We start from the raw sequence: 23,702 nt of genomic DNA on the forward strand, positions 1-23,702 counted from the left end.
TACCACGAACTTGCTTCAGATGAGCTTCAGTGGTTACTAGAGAGAGCATTCTAGTTCCTGTTTAACCACAGTGCTCCGAACACTTGAAGTTCCATTCTAGGCATATGACTGTAGGCATTCTGGCGATGGTGGCATAGTATAAATCCAGTGTGAGGTTGTTGCCACATTAGTAAGAGCTGGGTGTGAGGCTCAACTTTTGGACCTCTCTCCTTTCTGGGTGGAGCTTTTGGTAAGGAAGAATTATATGGTTTCTAAACAAAGGATTAATGGTTACCCAGGTTCTGGAGGGCTTGGGGGAGGATGAAGAAGGAGGCCTATCCCCCAAATGCTAGAAGGAATTGAACAGGCCAAGGATGACAGGGTATATTCGGCCTTTAGAAAGAGGCTCTTACTTTGTTGGAGCATTCTGATGATTCCTCGACCATTACAGTTACCCAGTCCAGGAATGGTCCCTTAGTCTAGAAATAGTATGGTATAACTGTGGAGGGACTGGTAAAGGACTGGTCTCAAACCCTAACAGAAGGCATCAGGACCAGAAAAATGAAATGGGCTTAAATAAAGTAACTGTGAACTGAGGGTGGAGAAAATGCATAAAAATTTATATCCTAGAGTAGTTCCCACAATAGATTTTAGAAATTTTCCTTTGTAACTAAAAGGAAGCTATACGAAATATAGCAGGAGAGAAGAAAACAGAATAGAGCAAGGTACAAGAAATCAGTAGCCTTACCATCTGAAAACATAAAACTGCATCTAGAAAGACCCAACAGTGAGACAGGAGGTCTCACTGATGTACAAAATTGGGAGCAGCAGCATGACATGACCCTCCATCCTTAACTCCAAAAATCAGCTGGGATACCACTCCTTCCTTAACTCCTTCCTTGACCCCTTCCTTGACCACTTTGATACAAAAATTTCAGAGAGTCAGGGATGTATTTAGGATCTAGGCCCCGTTCACGAACCAGTAGGGAAGCTAAGAGAGTGACAGGGAAGGAATAGACTCTCATAGTTGGTTAAGAACCTAGGAGTAGAAGGCTGTGCTACAGATAGTTGAGGAGCAAAGCCCTGGAGTCCTTGTAGATCTGAAGCCTCAGGCAAAGGAACCTCTGCCCTTAGCTTTTCTGCAGGAGGGTCAGGTACCATCTACAGGACTTAAGATTGCCACCCACGACTCAGGGAAGCAGAGTAATATGTGATCACCTGAAAAGCAGAATGTTTAGGAGGTCACCAGGCTGACCTGTGAAATGGCAGACTTAGAAGCAAGGTTGGAAGAATAGGAATGTGCTCTGATGGTCTAGATTCTTCCTTTGCCACAGACACGGCATATAGGCTGCTTTCTAGGGACCAGTAGGAATAAAAGAAGGGAGATTTCTAGGGAAAGAGTCTTAGTTTGAGTACCAGTGCTAATGAGGTATGATATTTCCAGCTGAAAATGAGAGCAGGAGGCATGAGTGATTCATCCAAGTGGAAGAAACAGAAGAGATCCCCCCGGCCTCTGCGCCATATGACCAAAGTCACACCAGGTTCAGAGCTGCCCACCCCCAACGGAACTACCTTATCCTCTAACCTCACTGGTGAGTGCCCTGGGTTGCTTCCTCTAATTAGAATAGATAGAAGAAAACCTTCCTCTCTCAGGCATTTTAACATTGAAAACTAGTCAACTGAGGGGCTTTGGTCTTTCTGCTAAGAGTAAAAAGGGAAAACTCCAGGTCTGTTCAGACTGTGACCACTTAGCAATTCTGCAGTGACTTTGGGTTGTTATCCTTCCAGAGGAACTCTGACTACTTTAGAGACCAGTGTATGCAGAGATTAGTATGTGGTCTAGGAAAAGAGCCCCTAGTGCCATGGAGGCTATGTTTTTCCTACAGAGTCTCTTTTCTTCAAGCCTCACCTACTTTGCTTGGCAGGGGGAATGCCCTTCATTGATGTGCCCACTCCCATCTCTTCTGCAAGTTCAGAAGCTGCCTCAGCAGTGGTCAGCCCCTCTACAGACAGTGGCCTGGAGTTCTCCTCCCAGACCACCTCCAAGGAAGACCTCACTGACCTGGAACAACCTGGCTCTCCAGGGTATAGCACAGCTACAGAGCCTGGCAGCAGCGAGCTGGGGATTCCTGAGCACCCTGATCCCCAGGTATGGCTTTAAGGCCCCTCTCTAATCTTCTAGTGTAGAATTGGCTTGACCCTTTTCATCCTTTATCCAGGCTTTGGTTCAAAAGAAGGTCAGGTTGGTGGGGGGGGGGGGGGTGCGGTGCAGAGTTATCTCATTATTTCTTATTTCCTAGAATCAGCTGTGCAAGCTAGAAAATCCACAGCATGACTCACTGTAAGAGGTAGCTCATGGGATTTATCAAGTCTTGCATACAGGTAGTACTAGGCAAAGGGGAGGGAAATGGCCATGGCTTTGGAAGATAATGATATAAATCCCAAGCCTATGAGAGCCTCTATTGTTTCTAGAGTTCTAGTCACTTTAGGTCAGTGATGCCTCAGGAAGTGTTTTCTGAGTCCTTCACACTCCTGCCCTGAGCCATCTTGCATTGATTCATAGCTCACTGAACTGGCCCTACACCTGCAGACACTTGGAGCTTAAACACTTCAGGGGGGAGTAAGTTCCAAGTTGCTCTTGCTTCATCCCTCTTCCTATTGCCCTGCTGCTGGTCATAGCAGGAAGGGATTCATGTGGAAAAGGCCCAGTCAGCATCCGTGGAATCCATCCCCGAAGTGTTAGAGGAGTGCACGTCCCCTGCTGACCACTCTGATTCTGCCTCTGTTCATGACATGGATTACGTCAATCCCCGGGGTGTACGCTTTACACAGTCCTCCCAGAAGGAAGGTGAGTTCTCTCAGGCAGTCTCTGCCTATTCACCTCCCCCATCCTGCCCACTAAGCATCCTGAGCCTAGATGATCTTGGACCCAAGGTGTCTGCTGTCCAGATTTTCTAGTCAGGAAATGGAATCAAGCCAGAGGGACTTTGGCATGGATGGAGCCCTTGCCAACCTATACAGAGAGGGACTTTGATGAACAATAGGAAGTGAGAGGGAAGAATAGAAAGCTTGAGACTTAACAGAAAGTAGGGTCATCAATTCTGATTCCTTTTAGTAAGTGAGACTAGTCTTACCTTTCCAGAAAAAAAGCTTTTTTTAAAAAAATTTTCTTGAAGAGAATCACTTATTTGAAATTGCCTTGTATAATGCAGGGCAGTCCAGGCCAACTTTTCAGTCCAGTTGTTTCCTGACATTCCCACTTTACTTCTGGCTTTCCCCAGGTACAGCATTGGTCCCCTATGGTCTTCCCTGCATCCGTGAACTCTTCCGCTTCCTCATCTCCCTCACCAATCCACACGACCGCCATAATTCAGAGGTTATGATCCACATGGGATTGCATTTGCTGACAGTGGCTCTTGAGTCAGCCCCTGTAGCCCAGTGCCAAACCCTGTTGGGCCTCATCAAGGATGAGATGTGCCGCCACTTACTCCAGGTAAGACTGGATTTCTAGAGGGTCTCTGAGCCCTTGGCTATTTTCCACGGTCTCTCAGGGACCAGGGGGAGCACAAGGAAGTTTGGTTGATTGGTGAAAAGAGTATAGGATCCAGAAAAGAATCTCCCTTCCCAGTTGGCCAGTGGTCATCATCAAGAGGACTCTACTAGTTCTCTGGGGACTCTGGCAGCCAAAGAGAAATATAGGAATGGCTAGATATAGTTTCCTTAGAGTACAGGACCTTAGTGGCAACTTCACAGAGTTTATTATCCTACTTTTCTCTTGGTTGAGCCATAGGTTCAGAAACCTAATGATTTAACCCTACTCTGATCTCCAGCTACTCAGTGTAGAGCGACTAAACCTTTATGCTGCTTCCCTGCGGGTATGCTTCCTCCTGTTTGAGAGCATGAGGGAGCACCTCAAGTTCCAATTGGAGGTGAGTTTCTTGAACTTGGATAAAGAAAAAATAGCAAGATATATAGCATCTTCAGTGGGGCCAGCTCTGTCCTGCTGCGGGGATGGGATTTAGGGGCTCCTAAAATCCTAGAGAGCTATTAGCCTCTGTAGTTTGGTTCCTTGGCTGTCCTCTTTGGTGGAGAAATTAAAGGGAGCCCAGAGAAAACTGGTTGGCTATAAAATGAAAGAAGCCAAATATGAGGACTGGTGGACAACCTCACTATGAGTGGGTACAGGTTTTCTGCCCATTAGTTCCTCTGCAACACAGGCAGGCAAATCAAACTGGCTTTGCCACTAAGTTGCAAAAAGGAACTCTGAATAGTACCAGGTAAGGCTCCCATAGAAAGCACAAAGAGGGCAATAGGCAACTTGTTTTGGATCAGGCATAAGGTAGAGAGCCAGGCCTCCCCCAATGTGGAGGCCAAAGAGAAGGACAGAATGTCTTTAAGGATATGTTAACTCATGCCTCCTGGCTGGGCGTCTCCTTCTTGTATTTAATGTTTTTCCTATCTAATTTTTCTCTTCTGTCTTGAATCCTTATCCTACTCAAATGGCTATTACTGGGTTATTGCCAGATGTACATCAAAAAGCTTATGGAAATCATCACTGTGGAGAATCCCAAGATGCCTTACGAGATGAAGGAGATGGCACTGGAGGCCATTGTGCAGCTCTGGCACATCCCCAGCTTTGTCACTGAGCTCTATATCAACTATGATTGTGACTATTACTGTTCCAACCTCTTTGAAGACCTCACCAAGCTGCTGTCCAAGGTGCTGAGCATTATTACTGTCCTCTAGAAAGAAGGCTCTATTAAGGAAATCTCTCTGGTGGTAGTGAGCATATTATACACGGGCCGGCCCCGCCGGGTGTGCAACATTTGAGAGCTGGGGAACAGGAAGAAGAAAGGCATTTTCTCAGGGCAATGCAGAAGTTATAGGTGGTTTCAGGATTTTTGGAAAAAGATAAAGTATTAACCTCAAGTCTACTGAATCTGTTTACTTTCCAGAATGCCTTCCCTGTGTCTGGTCAGCTCTACACAACACACCTCCTCTCTCTTGATGCCCTGTTAACAGTGATTGATAGCACTGAGGCCCACTGTCAGGCCAAAGTCCTCAACAGTCTTACCCAACAAGAGAAGAAAGAAGCAGCTAGACCTGGCTATGAGACAGTAGATGGCATCCGAGAAGCCAGCAATAGTGAGAAGCATTTCTTTCTTTGAGGATCCCTGGGTTCTATGCTTATCATTTCTCTACTCACCAAATCCTCTCTCCTTATATCACTTCCACTAGGGGCTCTCCCAATTCTATGTTTCCAGGATGTGGTGGTTTGAATCATAGGCTAGGCAGGCAGGTTCGCAACACTCATGGATTTGTCCTTTTCTTCTCCACACTTTGGCTTTCATTTAATAATAATAATAAATTATTAATAATATAATTATTAATACTAATTATAGTAATTATTTAAATTTATTTATTTAATTAAAGTATAGTTAACACACAGTGTTATGTTAGTTTCAGGTGTACAGCATAGGAGAATTATTTATTTATGGGGGGAAAGAGAACCTAGATTAAAGGATATAGGACTTCTGTTCCTGAGAGCTCCAGGCCCTACCGTCCCCCACCCCAGTATCTGCTTCTACCCTAATTAGTCTTCTCTGACATCCCCTTGAGACTGAGGTTGCAGATGACCAGAGAATGGGACTGGGTAATCTCTATTAAATTATAGAATCTAGGGGTGTCTGGGTGGCTCAGTCAGCTCAGGTCATGATCTCGCAGTCTGTGAGTTCGAGCCCCACATTGGGCTGTGTGCCAACAGCTCAGAGCCTGGAGCCTGCTTTGGATTCTGTGTCTCCCTCTCTGTCTGCCCAAACCTCACTCATGCTCTGTGTCTCTCTCAAAAATAATAAATAGGGGTGCCTGGGTGGCTCAGTCGGTTGGGCGTCTAACTTCAGCTCAGGTCATGATCTTGCAGTCTGTGAGTTCGAGCCCTGTGTCAGACTCTGTGTTGACAGCTCAGAGCCTGGAGCCTGCTTCAGATTCTGTGTCTCCCTCTCTCTCTGCCCTTCCCCTGCTCATGCTCTGTCTCTCTCTGTCTCAAAAATAAATAAAAACATTAAAAATAAATAAAATTAAAAAAAATTTTAAATAATAAATAGACATTAAAAAATATATATATATGGGGCTCCTGGGTGGCTCAGTCAGTTAAGCGTCTGACTTTGGCTCCCGGTTCATGAGTTCGAGCCTCATGTTGGGCTCTGTGCTGACAGCTCGGAGCCTGGAGCCTGCTTCCGATTCTGTGTCTCCCTCTCTCTCTGCCCCTCCTCCACTCTCACTTGCTCTCTCTCTCTCTCAAAAATAAATAAACATTAAACAAAATTTTTTTAAATTAGAAAAAATAAATTATAGAATCTAATGCTTAGCTAACCTGACTACTTGTTTGGGATTAGGTTTGTCCTATTCAGGGCTGGTGACCTATGTGGGTCTATGTGGGACCTAGGCAGGTCTCCTTGACCTGGGACTCAACTTCTCCTATAACTCTGTTTGGCTTCCTACCCCATCTTCATTTATCTTCTTCTCTCTTACCAGCTGAGAGAGCAGCCAACGACGGGAAACCTGTAGGCATAGCCCCAGATGTCCCAGGCCTACATTTACCAGGTGGAGGGCGGCTGCCAGCAGAACACGGGAAGCCAGGATGCAGTGATCTGGAGGAAGCTGGTGACTCTGGGGGTGGGTACTGGGTATCCATGATCCTCAGCCCCCTCAACTGGAGGGTCTGGTAGAGAGCAGAGGGGTGGGGTACACAGACACCCTAGGGCAATATGTGGGTAAACCTTGGCTGCTCACCCATACCCTCAAACCTGGAGAGAGGAAATAGAATGTTTGGAGCCCTAGAAGATAGGATTTGTAGGAAGACTGATGAAGACAAGAAAATTTCTGAGTCATTCTCCTTTTTTACTAGAGTATATTGGCAACCTTTCTAAAAGCCTGGGAAAAGAGATCTTATGGGTATTTTCTTCTCTTCCACCCATCTCCCATTCCTAGCTGACAAAAAGTTTACCCGGAAGCCACCTCGATTTTCCTGTCTCCTGCCAGATCCATGGGAACTGATTGAAATTAAAAACAAAAAGAAGGTATATATAGCACTATCCCCAGAGCTTAACCTCTGCCTGCCTCTGTCTGGGTGTCTTTTGTAGGGTTTGTGTCTCAAAGGATAAGGGAGAGTATAGCAGCTCATTGAATGGTTTCCCAAAGCTAATCTTTGCAGTTTTTTGGGACTTCAGCAACCCCCCAGTCTCCTTTGAAGACCTTCACTTCTAAGCCTTGTAATTAAGCATACCCTATTGTGTGCCTCTGGGCAAAATCTGCCCTAGGTGACAGCTAAGTATTACTGGTGGTAACAAGAGCCTGGGACCTGGTGTCATGTTGTGTCACTGGAGGTTAACTGGTCATCTCAAGCTCTAGGGTGAAGATTGGCAGTGAAAGGAAATTGACATTTATCTTCTGCTTTAATAAAATTCAAATAACTGTGTGTGTGTGTGTGTGTGTGTGTGTGTGTGTGTGTGTGTGTGTGTTTTAAAACAAAGAAAACCTCTCTTTTAAAAAAGAAATGTTTATTTCTGAGAGAGAGTGAGCGAGCAAGCATGCATGTGGCAGGGGCAGAGAGAAAGAGGGAACAAGAGAATCAGAGGGAACAAGAGAATCCCAAGCAGGCTGTGTGCTGTCAGTGTAGAGTCTAACATGGGGCTCAATCTGACGAACCGTGAGATCATGGCCTGAGCTGAAATCAAGAGTCAGACACTTAACTGACTGAACCCCTCAGGAGCTCCAAGAAAACCTTTTTTTCCTCTTATGGTCAGCCTAAATGACTTTGATTTATGTGTCCCCTTAATTGCAGGGCTGTGACTAGACAGATAAAAAGTGGAGTTATCATCATAGTTAGTTCACCTTGTCCTTAAGAGCTGGGAAACCAAAGTAAGAAGAGAAATCCAAGCTAGGCTGTAAACTGATGCCAGGATGGCTGTAAAACTGGAGAGAAGAGAACCTCCTCTAATCTCTCTTTTACTTTTTCCTGATCCCCAAGTTGGTGAAGGGCTGTCCTATGCATCTTGGGAATTCAGAAATGAGTGAAAAGGAACTCCTCAGCCAGTTCTAATTAGACATTGAAGATTGGGGAAAGCTAGAGTCGGTATGGTCCAGCCTTAGTTTTGGAGTCACTTAGAACCACATCCTAGGAGCCGGTTAGGTTACCAACTGTGGACCATGATGGAGCCCAGCCTGACCTTGTCTGGTTTAGGAGCAGAGCATCTTGTGACACCTCTGGTATTTCTCCTCCAGCTGCTAATCACGGGCACAGAACAGTTCAACCAGAAACCAAAGAAGGGGATCCAGTTTCTGCAAGAAAAAGGCCTCCTCACCATCCCAATGGACAACACAGAAGTAGCCCAGTGGCTCCGAGAGAACCCTCGGCTGGACAAGAAAATGATTGGAGAGTTTGTGAGTGACCGCAAAAACATTGACCTGTTGGAGAGCTTTGTAAGGTGAGGAAGCTGTAAGAAATGGGGGACATAGGTCACATACTCTTTCTCTTCCCATGATTTATGTCTCTTGGACTTGAAAATGTCTCCAGCAAGATAGCTTTGGGAGCCATTCCATTCTGCATAGAGAGCATTGCAAAGGGTTGGAACAGGGTTACTGAGCACAAGGTAGGTTATGGGTTCCAGTGGATGAGATTTCCAGGCAAGAACTCACTGATGTGGAAAGGACTAAAGTTAGGAGTTGTCAGATTCTACTCTGTGTTAAAGATGACCAGGAGATAGAGATGGCCCCTTTTCCAGAGACTTGAGCCTCCTCTGTTCTAGTATAAGAAGGTTAGAGGGACTGGAGCTAATAGGGAACCCAACATTTGCAGCTTATATATCTTTAGTCTCTTCATCCTTCTTCCTTTCCCTGTAGCACCTTCAGCTTTCAGGGTCTGCGGCTGGATGAAGCTCTTCGTCTCTACTTGGAAGCCTTCCGCTTACCTGGGGAAGCACCAGTCATCCAGAGGTTGCTGGAGGCATTCACAGAGCATTGGAGGGTGAGTTGAATGGTAGGGCCTGAGCCCAGCATCCCAAGTTCATTTGACTGAGGGTTTTTATGGCTCCTGCTGCTGTCTCCTTAGAAGGCTGAGAGCAGCATCAGTGAGCTTTCTATTGAAAGGCCAGCTTCTGTTAAGGAGTTGGCAAGAGGTTGGCAGATTTCTTTCTGGGAGCCCTACTCTACCTAGCATTGGCCAGTGGGTTGGTAGTAAGGGTTTGGCCAGAGAAGAGCATTGACACAGATGGGGTCTTTGCTTTTTCAGAATTGTAATGGCTCCCCATTTGCCAATAGCGATGCCTGCTTTGCCCTGGCCTATGCTGTCATCATGCTTAATACTGACCAGCACAACCACAATGTTCGCAAACAGAATGCACCCATGACTCTAGAGGTAAGTTTGGATCCCAGCCAAGGCAGAGAGGGTCCAGCACAGTTTTGGGGGTGTAGCAGGAAGGACATGGGATTTCCAGTGGGTGCAATGGACAGAGTCTGTCCAGGGGAATTAGGGAGGGCTGACCAATCCAAGAGAAGAACTGTGTTAGGGAGGTGGGTTCTTTCACTTTCTGTTTCCTGAGTCCTATTTACCATAGACCCAGGAGTTCTTTGGGGGGGCTTCAGCATTCACACATGGGGGGAAATGCTTATTGGCCTGTCTTTAGGAGTTTCGCAAAAACCTAAAAGGTGTGAACGGAGGCAAGGACTTTGAGCAAGACATCCTGGAGGACATGTATCATGCCATCAAGTGAGTATTTGTGGAAAATAGTTTGGCTTTCTATTAAGCAGAAGCACACTGCTTCCTTTTCCAGATTTTAGAGTCACAGCAGGCTTCAGTGATTCATATGCCCTGGATTTAGCCTTGAGACTCAGCTGGGCAGCCCCTTCCTTCCCATTTTTTCCTTAAAGAAGCCTGAACAACACTGGACCTCTAGGATTCTGAGCCAGGATCTAAACTGCCCCTGCTAAGTAGAGTATCATGGGCTCATTTTCTGAACCCAAAGCAGCTGGGTTTTTTTGTTGAGCTCACAAAATGCATTCTGAAGCTGGTAGAGGACACAAGAGGGGCTCTGGAGGGTGAGGTTTGGGTCAGAAGTCAGAGATGGACACTTAGGTTTTTCACTGTAAATCAGAAAAGATAGAAATGTTCATCCTGTCATACCCAGAAAGAATGTGAGATCTCACTAGAGGACTAAAGGCCATAGTTAGAGACAGGACTTTGAGATTATGGGGGATTATTGGACACTCCCTTTTTTTCTCCCCGGTCCCACTGGTGAGTAGGAAGCAGACCACTGAGCTGCAGTTTTGGTGACCTCTCATTGACGGATTGAACCAGTATGGGCCAAACCTGTTGTCCTAGTTTGGAACCAGTCAGGTTCACAGCAGTGCACCTACTCTTTCCTTTACCTCTGGACAGGAATGAGGAAATTGTGATGCCTGAAGAGCAGACAGGCTTGGTTCGGGAGAACTATGTGTGGAATGTGCTGCTTCATCGAGGTGCCACCCCAGAAGGCATATTCTTGCGTGTGCCTGCTGGCAGCTATGATCTTGACCTCTTCACCATGACCTGGGGCCCCACTATTGCTGCTCTCTCTTACGTCTTTGACAAAAGCCTTGAGGAGACAATCATCCAGAAAGCCATCTCGGGCTTCAGGTAGTTCAGCTTTGGCCTTGGTCTTGACCTCCTCCCACCTATCTGAGTTAACATGGTTGCCTCCATGCCTTTCAGACTCCTGCTCTTAAGTTTCTTAGAAAGGGATTTCTCTTGAGTGTTTGGAGGGAGTCCGAAGCTTGAGAAAGCTCAGTCTTAAACAAACTCAAGAGTAGAAGGTTTCTTCCTGGAACTGATTGGGGAAGAATCCCAAGTAAGCCTCCTCAGGGACTTGGAAGGGCTGCCTGGCCTTCCAGTGACTCACTCTGTTTCTGGGATGTGACATTACAGGAAGTGCGCCATGATCTCCGCCCACTATGGCCTCAGCGATGTATTTGACAATCTCATCATATCTCTGTGCAAATTCACAGCTCTCAGCAGTGAGGTGAGCAGCGGCAAGAACTATGTACTTAGAGTTCCAAAGGAGGACCTCTCTTTTAGTCATGGATCTATCCTTATCTGTGGAGCTGTTTTCTCTCAGAGTATTCCTTCACTCCCTCTAGACTACAGCAGCACTTAGGCCATTTCTGTTTCACACCTTAGGATGTGAATTCTGTTTCACACCTTAGGCCTTAGGATGAGAATAATGTTACCTCATGTATTGTACCCCTTAGGATGAGAATAATGTCACCTCATGTAATTGGGGTGGGAGAGGAGATACATCACTGGGGAAAGCCTTATCCAGGTTAGCCCTTCCGACCAGTATTAGGAGGGATTGAAGCGTAGCAAACAGAAGGGCCCTCAGGGAGCCATAGGCAGAGTCCTAGAGATCTTCTTTCTAGATATTTACCAGACCCTAAGCCTTTTCTCATCTTCTTTTTTTTAGTCTATTGAGAACCTGCCTAGTGTGTTTGGAAGCAACCCCAAAGCCCATATTGCAGCTAAGACGGTATTCCATTTAGCCCATCGTCATGGTGACATCCTGCGGGAGGGCTGGAAGAATATCATGGAGGCCATGCTGCAGCTCTTCCGGGCCCAACTGCTGCCCAAAGCTATGGTGGAGGTAATTCTTATAGGAGACTAATAACAAGGTAAAAGCCTGTAAACTCTGTGCTATCTGTGTATTGAACTGGTTGAAAGTAGCACTGGGCCTGATGACTGCTGAAGCTTACCAAGAACACCTCAAATGTGAGACCACAGATCTTGGGCGAAGGGATAGCTATAAATGAAGGCTGGTATAAACCATTGCTGGTCACCAACTGTGGGGGGTCTAGTCAGTAATGTGGGGCAGTAAGCTTCAGGAAGAAAGCCAGAGAACTTTACATGGAGGAGCAGGAAATGCAAAGGGCATATGGAGAGAAATTATTCTTGGCCTGATTTTCCAGGTAGAAGATTTCGTGGATCCCAATGGCAAGATCTCTCTACAGAGGGAGGAGACACCATCAAATCGGTGAGGGCAGATCAGAGGATAAAGGCTTTGGGAAGGGAGGGTCAGAACTCTGGAGCTCACCAGGGCTTGAACTCTTTCTACAGAGGAGAGTCAACAGTGCTAAGCTTTGTGAGCTGGCTGACACTAAGTGGTACTGAACAGTCTAGTGTGCGAGGCCCATCCACTGAGAACCAAGAGGCCAAAAGAGCAGCCTTAGACTGTATCAAGGTAACTGGCCTGCCTACCCCTGGTAAACAAGCCTAGATCCCTCCCTACTAGATAGATGCTGCCCTAGGAACTGAAGAGTAGAATCACCCAGGACTTGTGGCCAGAGCTCACTCCTACTCTCTCTCCCTACCTCTTGGGAATATTCTCTTCCCTCCAGTGCTTGTCACTGACCCCCTCTCTCTCATGCCCCCTCTAGCAATGTGACCCAGAAAAAATGATCACAGAAAGCAAGTTTCTTCAGCTGGAGTCACTGCAGGAGCTCATGAAGGTACAGAATGAAGAGGAAAGAGAGATGAAAGGGCTGGCTGTGTCTAGGAGGGGAGGTGGGGACAGCGATGTTTAAATGCCTTAATTTCTGTCAGGGCAGGCCCAAGGGGCTGGTTTCTCCATGCTTTCCTGCTGTTCTCCTCTAGGCTCTAGTCTCAGTAACACCAGATGAAGAGACATATGATGAGGAGGATGCTGCTTTCTGCCTGGAGATGCTGCTGAGGATTGTGCTGGAGAACAGGTAGAAGGCAGTCTTTAGGCAGGCCTCATACTGGGCTTGTGCCAAAGGGATGGAAGACTGGAGCCATCTTGCTGAGTGGGCTCTAGGGGCAAGAAGCACATGAAGCTGTAGACAGTGGAGGAGAAGCTTGCTCATTATACCTGCCTGCTTAGGGTATAATAACCAATGAGCCCTGAAAGGCTTAACCTGGATCTAAAAAAGAGACTTATTACCTAGTGGCCTCTCCAACTGAAACTGTCCTCACCCTTATGTTCCTCAGGGACCGTGTGGGTTGTGTGTGGCAGACTGTTCGAGACCATCTATATCACCTATGTGTCCAGGCACAGGATTTCTGCTTCCTTGTGGAGCGGGCAGTGGTGGGGCTGCTACGCTTGGCCATTCGACTGCTCCGCAGAGAAGAGATCAGTGGCCAGGTAAGCAGAGTGCAGCTGGGAGGGCAGGCAGTTATGCAGCGGACTAAAGCCACAGTGTCGGTTATGGGTAATGCCCGAGACAGTAAGTACATTTAGTGCTCCATAGCATGAGCCCAGTGACCTGTCACAGGGCTGGAGGAAATCTAACAGCTGGCATTGGGGATGAGCCTAAGCTGGTCCTTAGCATCTCTGCAGGTTCTGTATCTGCTCTGCTCTGTAGGGCTGGATGGTTACTGCCTTGTGGCATTCTCAGCCCTATACCTGGTTTCCTGGTTCTCATGCTTAGGACCCTCCTGAGATCTCTTGGCTCAAGTATAAAAGACAGCCAGCATAGAACTAGTAAGTGACTTCAGCAAGGTTACAGGATGTTAGATTAACACAAAAAATTAATCACATGTCCAGATACTAACAGTGAATGTATAGAAAATGAAACCAAAAACACAATATTTACAAGTGCTTCAAATGAAGTGAAATACTGAGATACACACCTAACAAACATGTATAGGATCTGTATGCTAAAAAGTATAAAGTTCTAATGAAAGATATCAAAGAAGATCTAAATAACTGAAAAGGCATACCATGTTAATGAACTTGAAGACTCAGCATAGTAAAGATGTCAGTTCTCCCATAAATTCATCTGTAAGTTTAATACAATGCCCATGAAAACCCCAGCAAGGTTTTTTGTAGACCTAGGCTTATTTTAAAATTTAGATGGAAAAACACAGGCCCTAGAATGGCCAGACATCTTGAGAGAGAAGGAAGAGGGAAGAATCACTCCATCTGCTATTAAGGCTTACTGTATAACTGCAGTAATCAAGACTGGTATTTGTGGAGAGACCCATAAAGCAGTGGAACAGAAGAAAGAACCCAGAAATAGACTCACACAAAGATGCTCAACTAATTTATTTTCAGCTTATATATTTAATCTATTTTGAGAGAGAGCAAGCATGCACGTGAGTAAGGGGGGAGCAGAGAGAGAATCCCAAGCAAGCTCCATACTGTCAGCACTGAGCCTGATGCAGAGTTCGATCTCACAAACTGAGAAATATGACCTGAGCCTAAATCAAGAGTCGGGCGCTCAACTGACAGAGCCACCCAGGTGCCCAGCTCAACTAATTTTTTTTTTACAAAAGTGCAAAAATAATTCGGTGGAGGAAGGATAGCTTTTTCAGTTGCTGGAACAATTGAAATCAGTGGGTGGGGAACAAACAAGTGAACCTTGACCTAAGTATTATACCTTATAGAAAAATTATTTCAAAATGAATCTTAGAGGGCACCTGGGTGGCTCAGCCAGTTAAGGGTTCAACTTTTGATCTCAGCTCAGGTCATGATCTCATGGTTCATGAGATCAAGCCCGGCATGGGACTCCATGCTAACAGTGCAGAACCTGCTTGGGATTCTCTCCCTCTCTCTGCCCCTACCCTGCTCATACTTGTGCGCACTGTCCGTCTCTCTCTCAAAATAAATAAACGTTAAAAAAAAAGAATCATAGATTTAAATGTAAACTGTAGAAGTATGAAACCTTTTTTTTTTTTTCTAAATATAGTTAGGCTAAGTAATTTGGGTTTTTTTATTAAACTTTTTAAATGTTTATTTATTTTTGAGAGAGGCAGAGACAGAATGCGAGTGAGTTAGGGGCAGAGAGAGAGGGAGACACAGAATCAGAAGCAGGCTTCAGGCTCCGAGCTGTTAGCACAGAGCCCGACACGGAGCTTGAACTCACGAGCTGTAAGATCATGACCTGAGTCGGGGCGCCTGGGTGGCGCAGTCGGTTAAGCGTCCGACTTCAGCCAGGTCACGATCTCGCGGTCCGTGAGTTCGAGCCCCGCGTCAGGCTCTGGGCTGATGGCTCGGAGCCTGGAGCCTGTTTCCGATTCTGTGTCTCCCTCTCTCTCTGCCCCTCCCCCGTTCATGCTCTGTCTCTCTCTGTCCCAAAAATAAATAAACGTTGAAAAAAAATTTTTTTTTTAAAAATGAATAAATAAATAAAGAAAAACAAAAAACAAAACATTAAAAAATAAAATCATGTTTCTTATATAGTCTATAAAATGAGAAATACTGTCCCTGGATCATTTATATTGCAGCATAAAGGTTAAAAGTTGGTTTACCTTTTAGGTAAGAAACTACTGAAAAAAATGCCTTGGGGCGCCTGGGTGGCGCAGTCGGTTAAGCGTCCGACTTCAGCCAGGTCACGATCTCGCGGTCCGTGAGTTCGAGTCCCGCGTCAGGCTCTGGGCTGATGGCTCGGAGCCTGGAGCCTGTTTCCGATTCTGTGTCTCCCTCTCTCTCTGCCCCTCCCCCGTTCATGCTCTGTCTCTCTCTGTCCCAAAAATAAATAAACGTTGAAAAAAAAAATTAAAAAAAAAAAAAAATGCCTTGGGAGGTAAAAACTAGTTGAGTTGGATGCTAATTATCTAATGAGAGAATGTACGTTAAAGGTATACCAAGAGGGGCGCCTGGGTGGCACAGTCGGTTAAGCGTCCGGCTTCAGCCAGGTCACGATCTCGCGGTCCGTGAGTTCGAGCCCCGCGTCAGGCTCTGGGCTGATGGCTCAGAGCCTGGAGCCTGTTTCCGATTCTGTGTCTCCCTCTCTCTCTGCCCCTCCCCCATTCATGCTCTGTCTCTCTCTGTCCCAAAAATAAATAAAAACATTGAGAAAAAAAAATTAAAAAAAAAAAAAAAAAAGATCATGACCTGAGCCAAAGTCTCAGGCGCCACCCAGGTGCCCCAAAGTATGAAACCTTTAAGAAGAAATACAGGAGGGTATCTTCAGGAGGTAGGCAAAGTATTCTTAGACTTGATACCAAAAGCACAATCCATAAAAGGAAAAATTGATAAATTGGACTCTATCAATATTAAAACTATATTCTGTGGAAGCTAATGTGAAAAGGATGAAAAGATAAGGAGCATATCTTTGCAAATTACATATCTGAGAAAAGACTAACATCTAAATAAAAGAACTCAAAATACAACAGTAAGGAAACAATCCAATTAGAAAATGGGCAAAAAATATGAATAGACATTTCACTGAAGAAGATATACAGATGGCAAATAAGCACATGAAAACACTTAAATGATGTTCAACATTATTACCCCACAGGGAAATGGAAATTGAAACCACAATGAGATATTACTACCCACCTATCACAAAGACTAGAGTAAAAAATAGTGATATTACCAAATGCCGGCAAGGGTAAAGGTCACTCATATATTGCTGATGGGAATGTAAAATGGTACAGCTCCTCTGTCAGCAGTTTCTTCATAGAACTAAATATGCAGTTACCACACAATCTAGCAGTTGCACTCTTGGGCACTTATCCCAAAGAAATTAAAGCTTACTTTCTCATAAAAATCTATTCATGAATGTTCATAGAAGTTTTATTTATAATAGCAAAAACTGGAATCAGCCCAAATGATTTTCAACAGGTATAGTTAAACTGTGGGACATATGTCCTTAAGTCCTTAAGACTGTTCAGTAACCAAAGCAACAAACTATTGATAAACACAACAATTTGGATGAATCTCCAAGGGATTATACTGAGTGAAAAAAAGCCAATTTCAAAAGGCTATATATTATATAATTCCATTTATATGACATTTTTGAAACGACAGGATTTTAGAAGTTATGAACAGATTGCCAGGGGATAGGGATGGGGGCAAAAAAAGAGGCAGATGTATTTATAAAAGGGCAACACGGGGAATCCTGTGGTGGTGGAACTATTCAGCATCTTGACTAGCGAAGGATTCATAGACCTAAAATTAGGTGACTAAGTTGACTAAGTGACTTAGGTGACTAAGAACCTAATACGCATATGAGTAAAGTAAAACTGGGGAAATCTGAATAAGATCAGTGGATTGTATCAATGTCAGTATCCTTGTTATCATATACTATAGTTTACGTAACGTTACCATTGGTGTAAATGGGGCAAAGCATAGAAGAGATCTCTCTGTGTTAGGTTTTACAGCTGCATATGAATGTATAGCTCAATAAAATTTTTAATTAAAAAAAGACTGAAAAAAAGAAAAGACCAGGAGCAGGACCAGTTGGGTCCTAGCCAAACCATCCTCACTGGCCTAAGAAAACTGGTGGGAAAGGAGACTAGACAAGAAGCTGTGTGCCCACTTCCTGCTTCCCATCCACCTAGGTGCTGCTCTCCCTGCGCATTTTGCTACTAATGAAGCCCAGCGTGCTGTCCCGAGTCAGTCACCAGGTAGCCTATGGGCTCCATGAACTCCTTAAGACCAACGCAGCCAACATCCACTCAGGTGATGACTGGGCCACCCTCTTCACGCTACTGGAATGCATTGGCTCAGGCGTAAAACCTCCAGCTGCACTGCAGGCCACAGCCAGGGCTGATGCACCTGATGCTGGTAAGCCCTTTCCCAGGGAGACCCACATTGGCAGATAAACAGTTATGGCCCCAGGGGTTGAGACAGGAAAACAAAATACAGGCTATTGCATTTAGCAGATTAGACACCCCTGGCTTCTGCCATCTGCTTCCAAAGGCTACCCACTGGCCTTTCCCCAGCACCCATGGGTTAAACAGCATGAAAGCTAGTAGGCAATATAAACACCTATGATACCAGGCTTCCTACTGTCCTGAGGACTGTTTTATCAGAAACTATGTCCTCACCACCACCCGCACCCCCTGACAGCTGCTACTAGATACCATCAGGAGCCCAAATTAGCCTGCTGCCACATTTGGTCAAGAGAGAATCTGTCCAGGGGCATCTGGAAGTCTCAGTCGGTTAAGCATCTGACTCTTGACTTTGGCTCAGGTCATGATCTCACAGTTCGTGGGATCAAGCCCCATGGTAGGCTCTGTGCTGACAGTGCAGAGCCTGCTTGGGATTCTGTCTCTTCCTTCTTTCTCTGCCCCTCCCCCACTTATGGTCTGTTTCTCTCTCTGTCTCTGTCTCTCTTTCTCTCTCTCTCCCCAAATAAATAAACAAACTTAAAAAAAAAAAAAATCTGTCCAGACCATCCTCCAGCCCTCTGATGACAGGGTTGAAACTAAGCTGGACCAAGAGAGAGGAGAGGCCAGGCTTTAGCACCTACTTCTCAGAACTGAAATCATCCCTCATCCCAGTGTTCCCCTTTCCACCCTGACTCTGCCCTTCTCCCTGCTGACTCAGGGGCCCAATCAGACAGCGAACTCCCATCCTACCATCAGAATGATGTGAGCCTGGACCGAGGATACACTTCTGACTCAGAGGTCTATGCTGACCATTGTAGGCCTGGCAAGATCCACCGATCAGCCACAGATGCTGATGTGGTCAACAGCGGTTGGTTAGTGGTAAGTGAGCATACAGGTAGTGGGTGAGTCTTCCCTCCTTGGCCTGTGGGAAAGATTCCTGGTCCTCCAGCAGGACATCTAGGGGGAAGATCAGGCTCAAGCCTGGGTTCCCAGCAACTCTGTGTACTTTACAGGTGGGGAAGGATGACATCGATAACTCCAAGCCAGGTCCTGGGCCCAGCCGGCTAGGCCCTTCACCCCTGGTCAATCAGTACAGCCTAACAGTGGGGCTGGACCTCGGGCCACATGACACTAAGTCCCTGCTTAAGTGTGTGGAATCTCTGTCGTTCATTGTGCGTGATGCTGCCCACATTACACCTGACAACTTTGAGCTCTGCGTCAAGACTCTCCGCATCTTTGTGGAGGCCAGTCTGAATGGCGGTGGGTTACCCAATGAAGGGGCAGTTGGGGACTAACCATGTGAATATATGGGGGAAAGGGAGGAAAAGGTAGGCTGTCTGTGTCCATGGATGTAGAATTGTGACCTGGGTCTGGCTCTGCTCAGGGTGCAAGTCCCAGGAGAAACGTGGCAAGAGTCACAAATATGACAGCAAAGGAAACCGCTTCAAGAAGAAATCCAAGGAAGGCTCAGTGCTTCGGCGGCCTCGAACCTCCAGCCAACATGCCACTCGAGGTGGGCATAGTGACGATGATGAGGATGAAGGCGTGCCTGCCAGCTACCATACGGTGTCTTTACAGGTCAGTCAGGACGTAAGTATGGCATCCTTTACTTGCTCTCCTCTCCCTCCTTGTGACATTGGGAGCCTGGGCAGAGCCAGGGACAGCCAAGGCTGAGAAGGACCTGGTTTCCAACCCAGGACCTTAGCCACCACCTCCACAGTGTTCCCCTATCCAATATCCAGACCTTAATATTTAAGGTTTATGTTTTGAATAAGTAATACATGCATATGGTACAAAGTTCAAAAGTAGAAAAGGGTAAACAGATAAAAGTAAGTCCCGGGGTGCCTGGGTGGCTCAGTCAGTTAAGCATCCAAGTTTGACTCCGGTCATGATCCCACAGTTACTGGGTTCGAGCTCTGCGTCAGGCTCTGTGTTGACAGCTCAGAGCCTGGAGCCTGCTTCAGATTCTGCGTCTCCCTCTCTTTCTGCCCCTCCTCTGCTCCCTCTCTCCCCCTCTCTCTGTCTCTCTGTCTCTCTTTCTCTCAAAAATAAATAAACATTTAAAAAAAAAACATGCATAACTTAAAAAAAAAAAAAGTCGCATTCCATTTCTGCCCCCAGTTGCTAAGTTCCCCTCTCCAGAGGTACACACTGCCACCAGTTTCTTGTCTATCCTTCCAGAGTTATTCTTTGTCTATTCAAGGTATATAAAATTTATTTTACAAGCAGACTTCATATCACTGAATAAATGGAGCACTAATTGCCTTAATAACTGTAGAAAAATCCTGAAAACAAAAAAATTATTAAAGTTGACCACACACTATTGCCCACCAGAGCCTCTGAGTCTGATGTTTGCTTTCTGTTTGTAAGGTGAAATTAATAAGATGAGGCTTAATCTGTCATCAGAAGTATGAAAGAGAATTGAAAAGAAAGTACCTTTTTCACCATGTAATTCATTGTTACTAAATACTTATTCCACACACCTCCTCATGTCTCCTGCACTAGGAGTAATACCCAACTTCGGGAAGCACTGGCTGGAAGGGGGCAACTAGCTCATGAAGTTGAAGAGAAAAGGAGGGGTGGGAGGGGTAGAGTATGGTGTCACTGGTAGTAGGGTCTCCCTTGAAGACTCAGTCAGGGACAGTGTTTTGGGGGTCGGGGGGCACCCACGGACCTTAACTCATCCTGCCTCTCCTGTGACCCCCAGTTGTTAGACCTGATGCACACCCTACACACGAGAGCGGCCTCTATCTACAGCTCGTGGGCGGAGGAGCAGCGCCACCTGGAGACAGGGGGTCGGAAGATCGAAGCAGATTCACGCACCCTCTGGGCCCACTGTTGGTGCCCTTTACTGCAGGGTAAACATCAGGGGAGCAGGCAGGGCAGGGGCAGAAGTGAAGCTGGAGCTTGGGAAGCACCAGGATCAGGATGCCTGAAGGATCCTGAGCCTATTCTCACTCTCAGGCATCGCCTGCCTGTGCTGTGATGCCCGGCGCCAGGTGCGGATGCAGGCACTGACCTATCTGCAGCGAGCACTACTGGTACATGATCTGCAAAAGCTAGATGCCCTGGAGTGGGAGTCCTGTTTTAACAAGGTAGGACTCCCCTCTAGTCTTAAGGCAAAGTTCAAAGCCTTAAGATAGAGCTGGGCAGCCTGAAGAGCCCCTGATGTCAGTCCTCAGCCTGCATCCTATTTTTCCCTTCTGCTCTGTGCTTATCCACCCCACCCCACCCCCTGGCTTCCTTGGGGCAAGGCTGCCAACTGACCCTGCTAGGGAGACATTGGCTCTTTACCTGCCAGGTGCTGTTTCCTCTACTGACCAAACTCTTGGAGAACATCAGCCCTGCAGATGTGGGTGGGATGGAGGAGACTCGAATGAGGGCTTCCACACTGCTCTCTAAGGTACTGATCAATGCCCTCACCCACCCACTCTCCCCATACTTGCCTCTCTGCAAGGAGGGAAGCTAGGCTTCTGCTAGGACCTAGAGATGCAATGTGGGTGCTCAGGATCCCCAGCTGTGGAGACTCGGCAGAACCCAGAGACCTGGGAGGATCTTGGAATTCAGAGGAATCTCCGCTATAGGATTCCCATGCAAGATAGGGCAGGCTTCCTTCCCAGCCTTGGAGAGGGATGCAGACAGCTCTGACCCCTCTGCTAAAAGGGGCTGGTGGGCCATAGGTCTTCTTGCAGCACCTGTCTCCGCTGCTGTCACTCTCTACCTTTGCGGCCCTCTGGCTGACCATCCTGGACTTCATGGACAAGTATATGCATGCAGGCTCCAGTGACTTACTGGTATGTTCTACCACTGCCTGCTTCCTCTCCCACCTGCTGGGAAGACATGCTGTTTTCCCTCGATGGATGCCTCCTTACCATATTCCACCATGCCCTCTTTCCCATCCACATGGTCCCACTGCCACCTACAGTCAGAGGCCATCCCTGAGTCTCTGAAGAACATGCTCCTGGTGATGGACACAGCAGAGATTTTCCACAACGCAGATGCCCGAGGAGGCAGCCCCTCAGCCCTCTGGGAGATTACCTGGGAGCGCATTGACTGTTTTCTGCCCCACCTACGAGATGAGCTCTTCAAGCAGACTGTCATCCAGGGTAGGAGGCTTAGCTCAATTTTATCAAAAAGAGTCCCCATCAGAGAGTCTAGAGCTAATAAATAGTTCTCTGTATCTCATATTTGTGGGAGGATTGTTGGGTAGCCAGGGCTCTGCTTGAAGGAAAACACTAAGAGCTGCCATCTGGTTTTTCTGCCCTCCCCAGACCCCATGCCCATGGAGCCACATGCCCAAAAACCTATGGCCTCAGCCCACATGGCTCCTGCTGCTGGGGACACAAGGACACCTGGCCATCCACCTCCTCCAGAGATGCCTTCTGAGCTGGGGGTCTGTGGTGAGTCCTTCTGAGCTAGCCTCCTGGGTGTTGAGCAAGAAGTAGGAGGCCTAAGAGGAAGCCCAGGGTAGTTTGGAATTGCCACTGAGCATGGGCTGTGAGCCAGGGAAAGGAGGGAACCAGAGTATTCTGGTCACCTCTTCCTGTGGGAAGTGACAAGACCAAATAAGCGCTGATGAGCTACCTGCTTGAGATTTTCAGGCGTGGGAGGAGAAGGTTGGATCAGGGACTTGACATAAATATGCAGCAGTTGCCCTTCAGGAGGGATCCTAGTAAAGATCAGACTATAATTTACTTGACTGGAGGTACAGCAAAGGAGATAGAGGGTAGGTATAAGGTAACTGCATTTTTGAATGAGTTAAAGGGGAGATTGCCAACTACATAGCCTGGTAGGAGTCATTTTGTTCACAGCAATGGGGAAAAGCAGAGGTTAGGTAAGCCAGCTGGAGAATGTGAGGGAGTCTGACCAGCCCCTCGCTCTCCCTGTAGACTTTGAGAAGCCTGAGGGCCCTCGGCCTGCCAACAGCAGCTCCCCTGGATCACCAGTGGCGTCTAGCCCCAGCAGACTGAGCCCTACTCCAGATGGGCCTCCTCCCCTGGCTCAGCCCCCACTGATCCTGCAGCCCTTGGCCTCCCCACTGCAGGTGGGTGTACCACCCATGACTCTGCCCATCATCCTCAACCCTGCTCTCATTGAGGCCACTTCACCAGTGCCCCTCCTGGCTACACCCCGCCCCACAGACCCCATGCCCACCTCTGAGGTCAACTAAGGCAGGCTCCTCAGAGATCAGGACCAGTACTTCCTATCAGGCTGTCCTCGGCCACCCTCCCACCTGTCCCAAGGGCCACAAACTTCTCAGGCCCAGCCTGAGCTGCTGTCGCTGCTACTTGGATGGGGACCTGAAAAAGAGAACTTTTATAGCCCCTCCTGGAATCCACAATCAGGCTGAGGAACCTTTTTCCTTTGCTCCCCATTCCTGGGGTTCTAACCTGAGAGTGCACTCAGGTATTGCCTGCAGCCTGGCAGCCCTGGGGAGGCATCTCTATGCCAGCCTGCAGTGCCTGCCCTCCTGCCCCTCCTGCCCTGTGGTCAGGCATTGATAGCCAAGCCAACCATTCTGCACTTTGTGTCCCTCTCCCATCTCCATTCCCATCAGCCCTGGGCCACCTCCTCCAGTTCTTCCTCTTTTATTAATTAGTTGGTCGGTTTGGAGAGTTGATTGGCACCATGGAGGGTTGGCAGGTGGGGCTGGACAGAGGGACTGCTACCCACAGGAGCATGTACATATGGAAAAACAGGACAACAATGGACTTTTTATGATGTAATAAATGTCTTAGTACCAATGTCATTGCTTTTCCCTCTGGTTTCCTTCTTGAACTTATGGGCACCATGTTATTGGGATACCCAGGGCTTGGACCTTGCATGAACAGAAGTGAGGCTGGCCTACCAACAGTCTGGCCCACATGGCCCCAGGCTACCAGCCATCCAGGCGCCAGTCAGGATTCCTTCCCCAGTGTTGCTGCCCTACAACCATCACCACCACCACTACAACAGCAGTGCACCCTTGTTACCAGGGATATTCAAGGGTTTGGGCACTTGTCCTCTTCCCTAACTGCTCCAAGGTTGACACCTGAGACAGCCTAGACTGGGGTCAAAAGGAAAGTGAACCAGAGCTGAGCTGTAGTTCTTCAGAAGTCTTCCCTCAGATGTGCCTCGT

At 47.1% G+C, this 23,702-nt stretch overlaps 1 protein-coding gene across 13 annotated transcripts in view; it reads left to right on the forward strand.

Moving 5' to 3' along the window:
- The window catches only part of GBF1 (golgi brefeldin A resistant guanine nucleotide exchange factor 1), a 120,153-nt gene extending 96,820 nt beyond the window's left edge, over nucleotides 1-23,333 (forward strand). For 5 of the 13 annotated variants that reach the window (XM_040486266.1, XM_040486265.1, XM_040486272.1 and 2 more), the window contains 32 exons: nucleotides 1,424-1,571; nucleotides 1,905-2,128; nucleotides 2,659-2,827; nucleotides 3,261-3,472; nucleotides 3,810-3,908; nucleotides 4,504-4,698; nucleotides 4,935-5,124; nucleotides 6,514-6,654; nucleotides 6,970-7,058; nucleotides 8,263-8,465; nucleotides 8,881-9,004; nucleotides 9,269-9,394; nucleotides 9,663-9,745; nucleotides 10,415-10,651; nucleotides 10,940-11,033; nucleotides 11,475-11,651; nucleotides 11,974-12,038; nucleotides 12,122-12,245; nucleotides 12,442-12,513; nucleotides 12,659-12,753; nucleotides 13,013-13,166; nucleotides 17,312-17,537; nucleotides 18,303-18,463; nucleotides 18,598-18,844; nucleotides 18,969-19,174; nucleotides 20,292-20,442; nucleotides 20,549-20,679; nucleotides 20,886-20,987; nucleotides 21,265-21,378; nucleotides 21,510-21,690; nucleotides 21,856-21,984; nucleotides 22,474-23,333. In XM_040486266.1, the coding sequence (XP_040342200.1) occupies nucleotides 1,424-1,571; nucleotides 1,905-2,128; nucleotides 2,659-2,827; nucleotides 3,261-3,472; nucleotides 3,810-3,908; nucleotides 4,504-4,698; nucleotides 4,935-5,124; nucleotides 6,514-6,654; nucleotides 6,970-7,058; nucleotides 8,263-8,465; nucleotides 8,881-9,004; nucleotides 9,269-9,394; nucleotides 9,663-9,745; nucleotides 10,415-10,651; nucleotides 10,940-11,033; nucleotides 11,475-11,651; nucleotides 11,974-12,038; nucleotides 12,122-12,245; nucleotides 12,442-12,513; nucleotides 12,659-12,753; nucleotides 13,013-13,166; nucleotides 17,312-17,537; nucleotides 18,303-18,463; nucleotides 18,598-18,844; nucleotides 18,969-19,174; nucleotides 20,292-20,442; nucleotides 20,549-20,679; nucleotides 20,886-20,987; nucleotides 21,265-21,378; nucleotides 21,510-21,690; nucleotides 21,856-21,984; nucleotides 22,474-22,754 (4,950 nt within the window). In that variant the 3' untranslated portion in view covers nucleotides 22,755-23,333. Of the gene's footprint in view, nucleotides 1-29; nucleotides 230-1,423; nucleotides 1,572-1,904; nucleotides 2,129-2,658; nucleotides 2,828-3,260; nucleotides 3,473-3,809; nucleotides 3,909-4,503; nucleotides 4,699-4,934; nucleotides 5,125-6,513; nucleotides 6,655-6,969; nucleotides 7,059-8,262; nucleotides 8,466-8,880; nucleotides 9,005-9,268; nucleotides 9,395-9,662; nucleotides 9,746-10,414; nucleotides 10,652-10,939; nucleotides 11,034-11,474; nucleotides 11,652-11,973; nucleotides 12,039-12,121; nucleotides 12,246-12,441; nucleotides 12,514-12,658; nucleotides 12,754-13,012; nucleotides 13,167-17,311; nucleotides 17,538-18,302; nucleotides 18,464-18,597; nucleotides 18,845-18,968; nucleotides 19,175-20,291; nucleotides 20,443-20,548; nucleotides 20,680-20,885; nucleotides 20,988-21,264; nucleotides 21,379-21,509; nucleotides 21,691-21,855; nucleotides 21,985-22,473 lie in introns of those variants that run through there. The other 8 variants (XM_040486268.1, XM_040486275.1, XM_040486267.1 and 5 more) reach the window with 5 other exon arrangements.
- Nucleotides 23,334-23,702: the final 369 nt, after the last annotated feature.

Source organism: Herpailurus yagouaroundi, unplaced genomic scaffold (assembly GCF_014898765.1).
Source record: "Herpailurus yagouaroundi ecotype Mexico unplaced genomic scaffold, PumYag 163, whole genome shotgun sequence".
Lineage (NCBI taxonomy): Eukaryota > Metazoa > Chordata > Mammalia > Carnivora > Felidae > Herpailurus > Herpailurus yagouaroundi.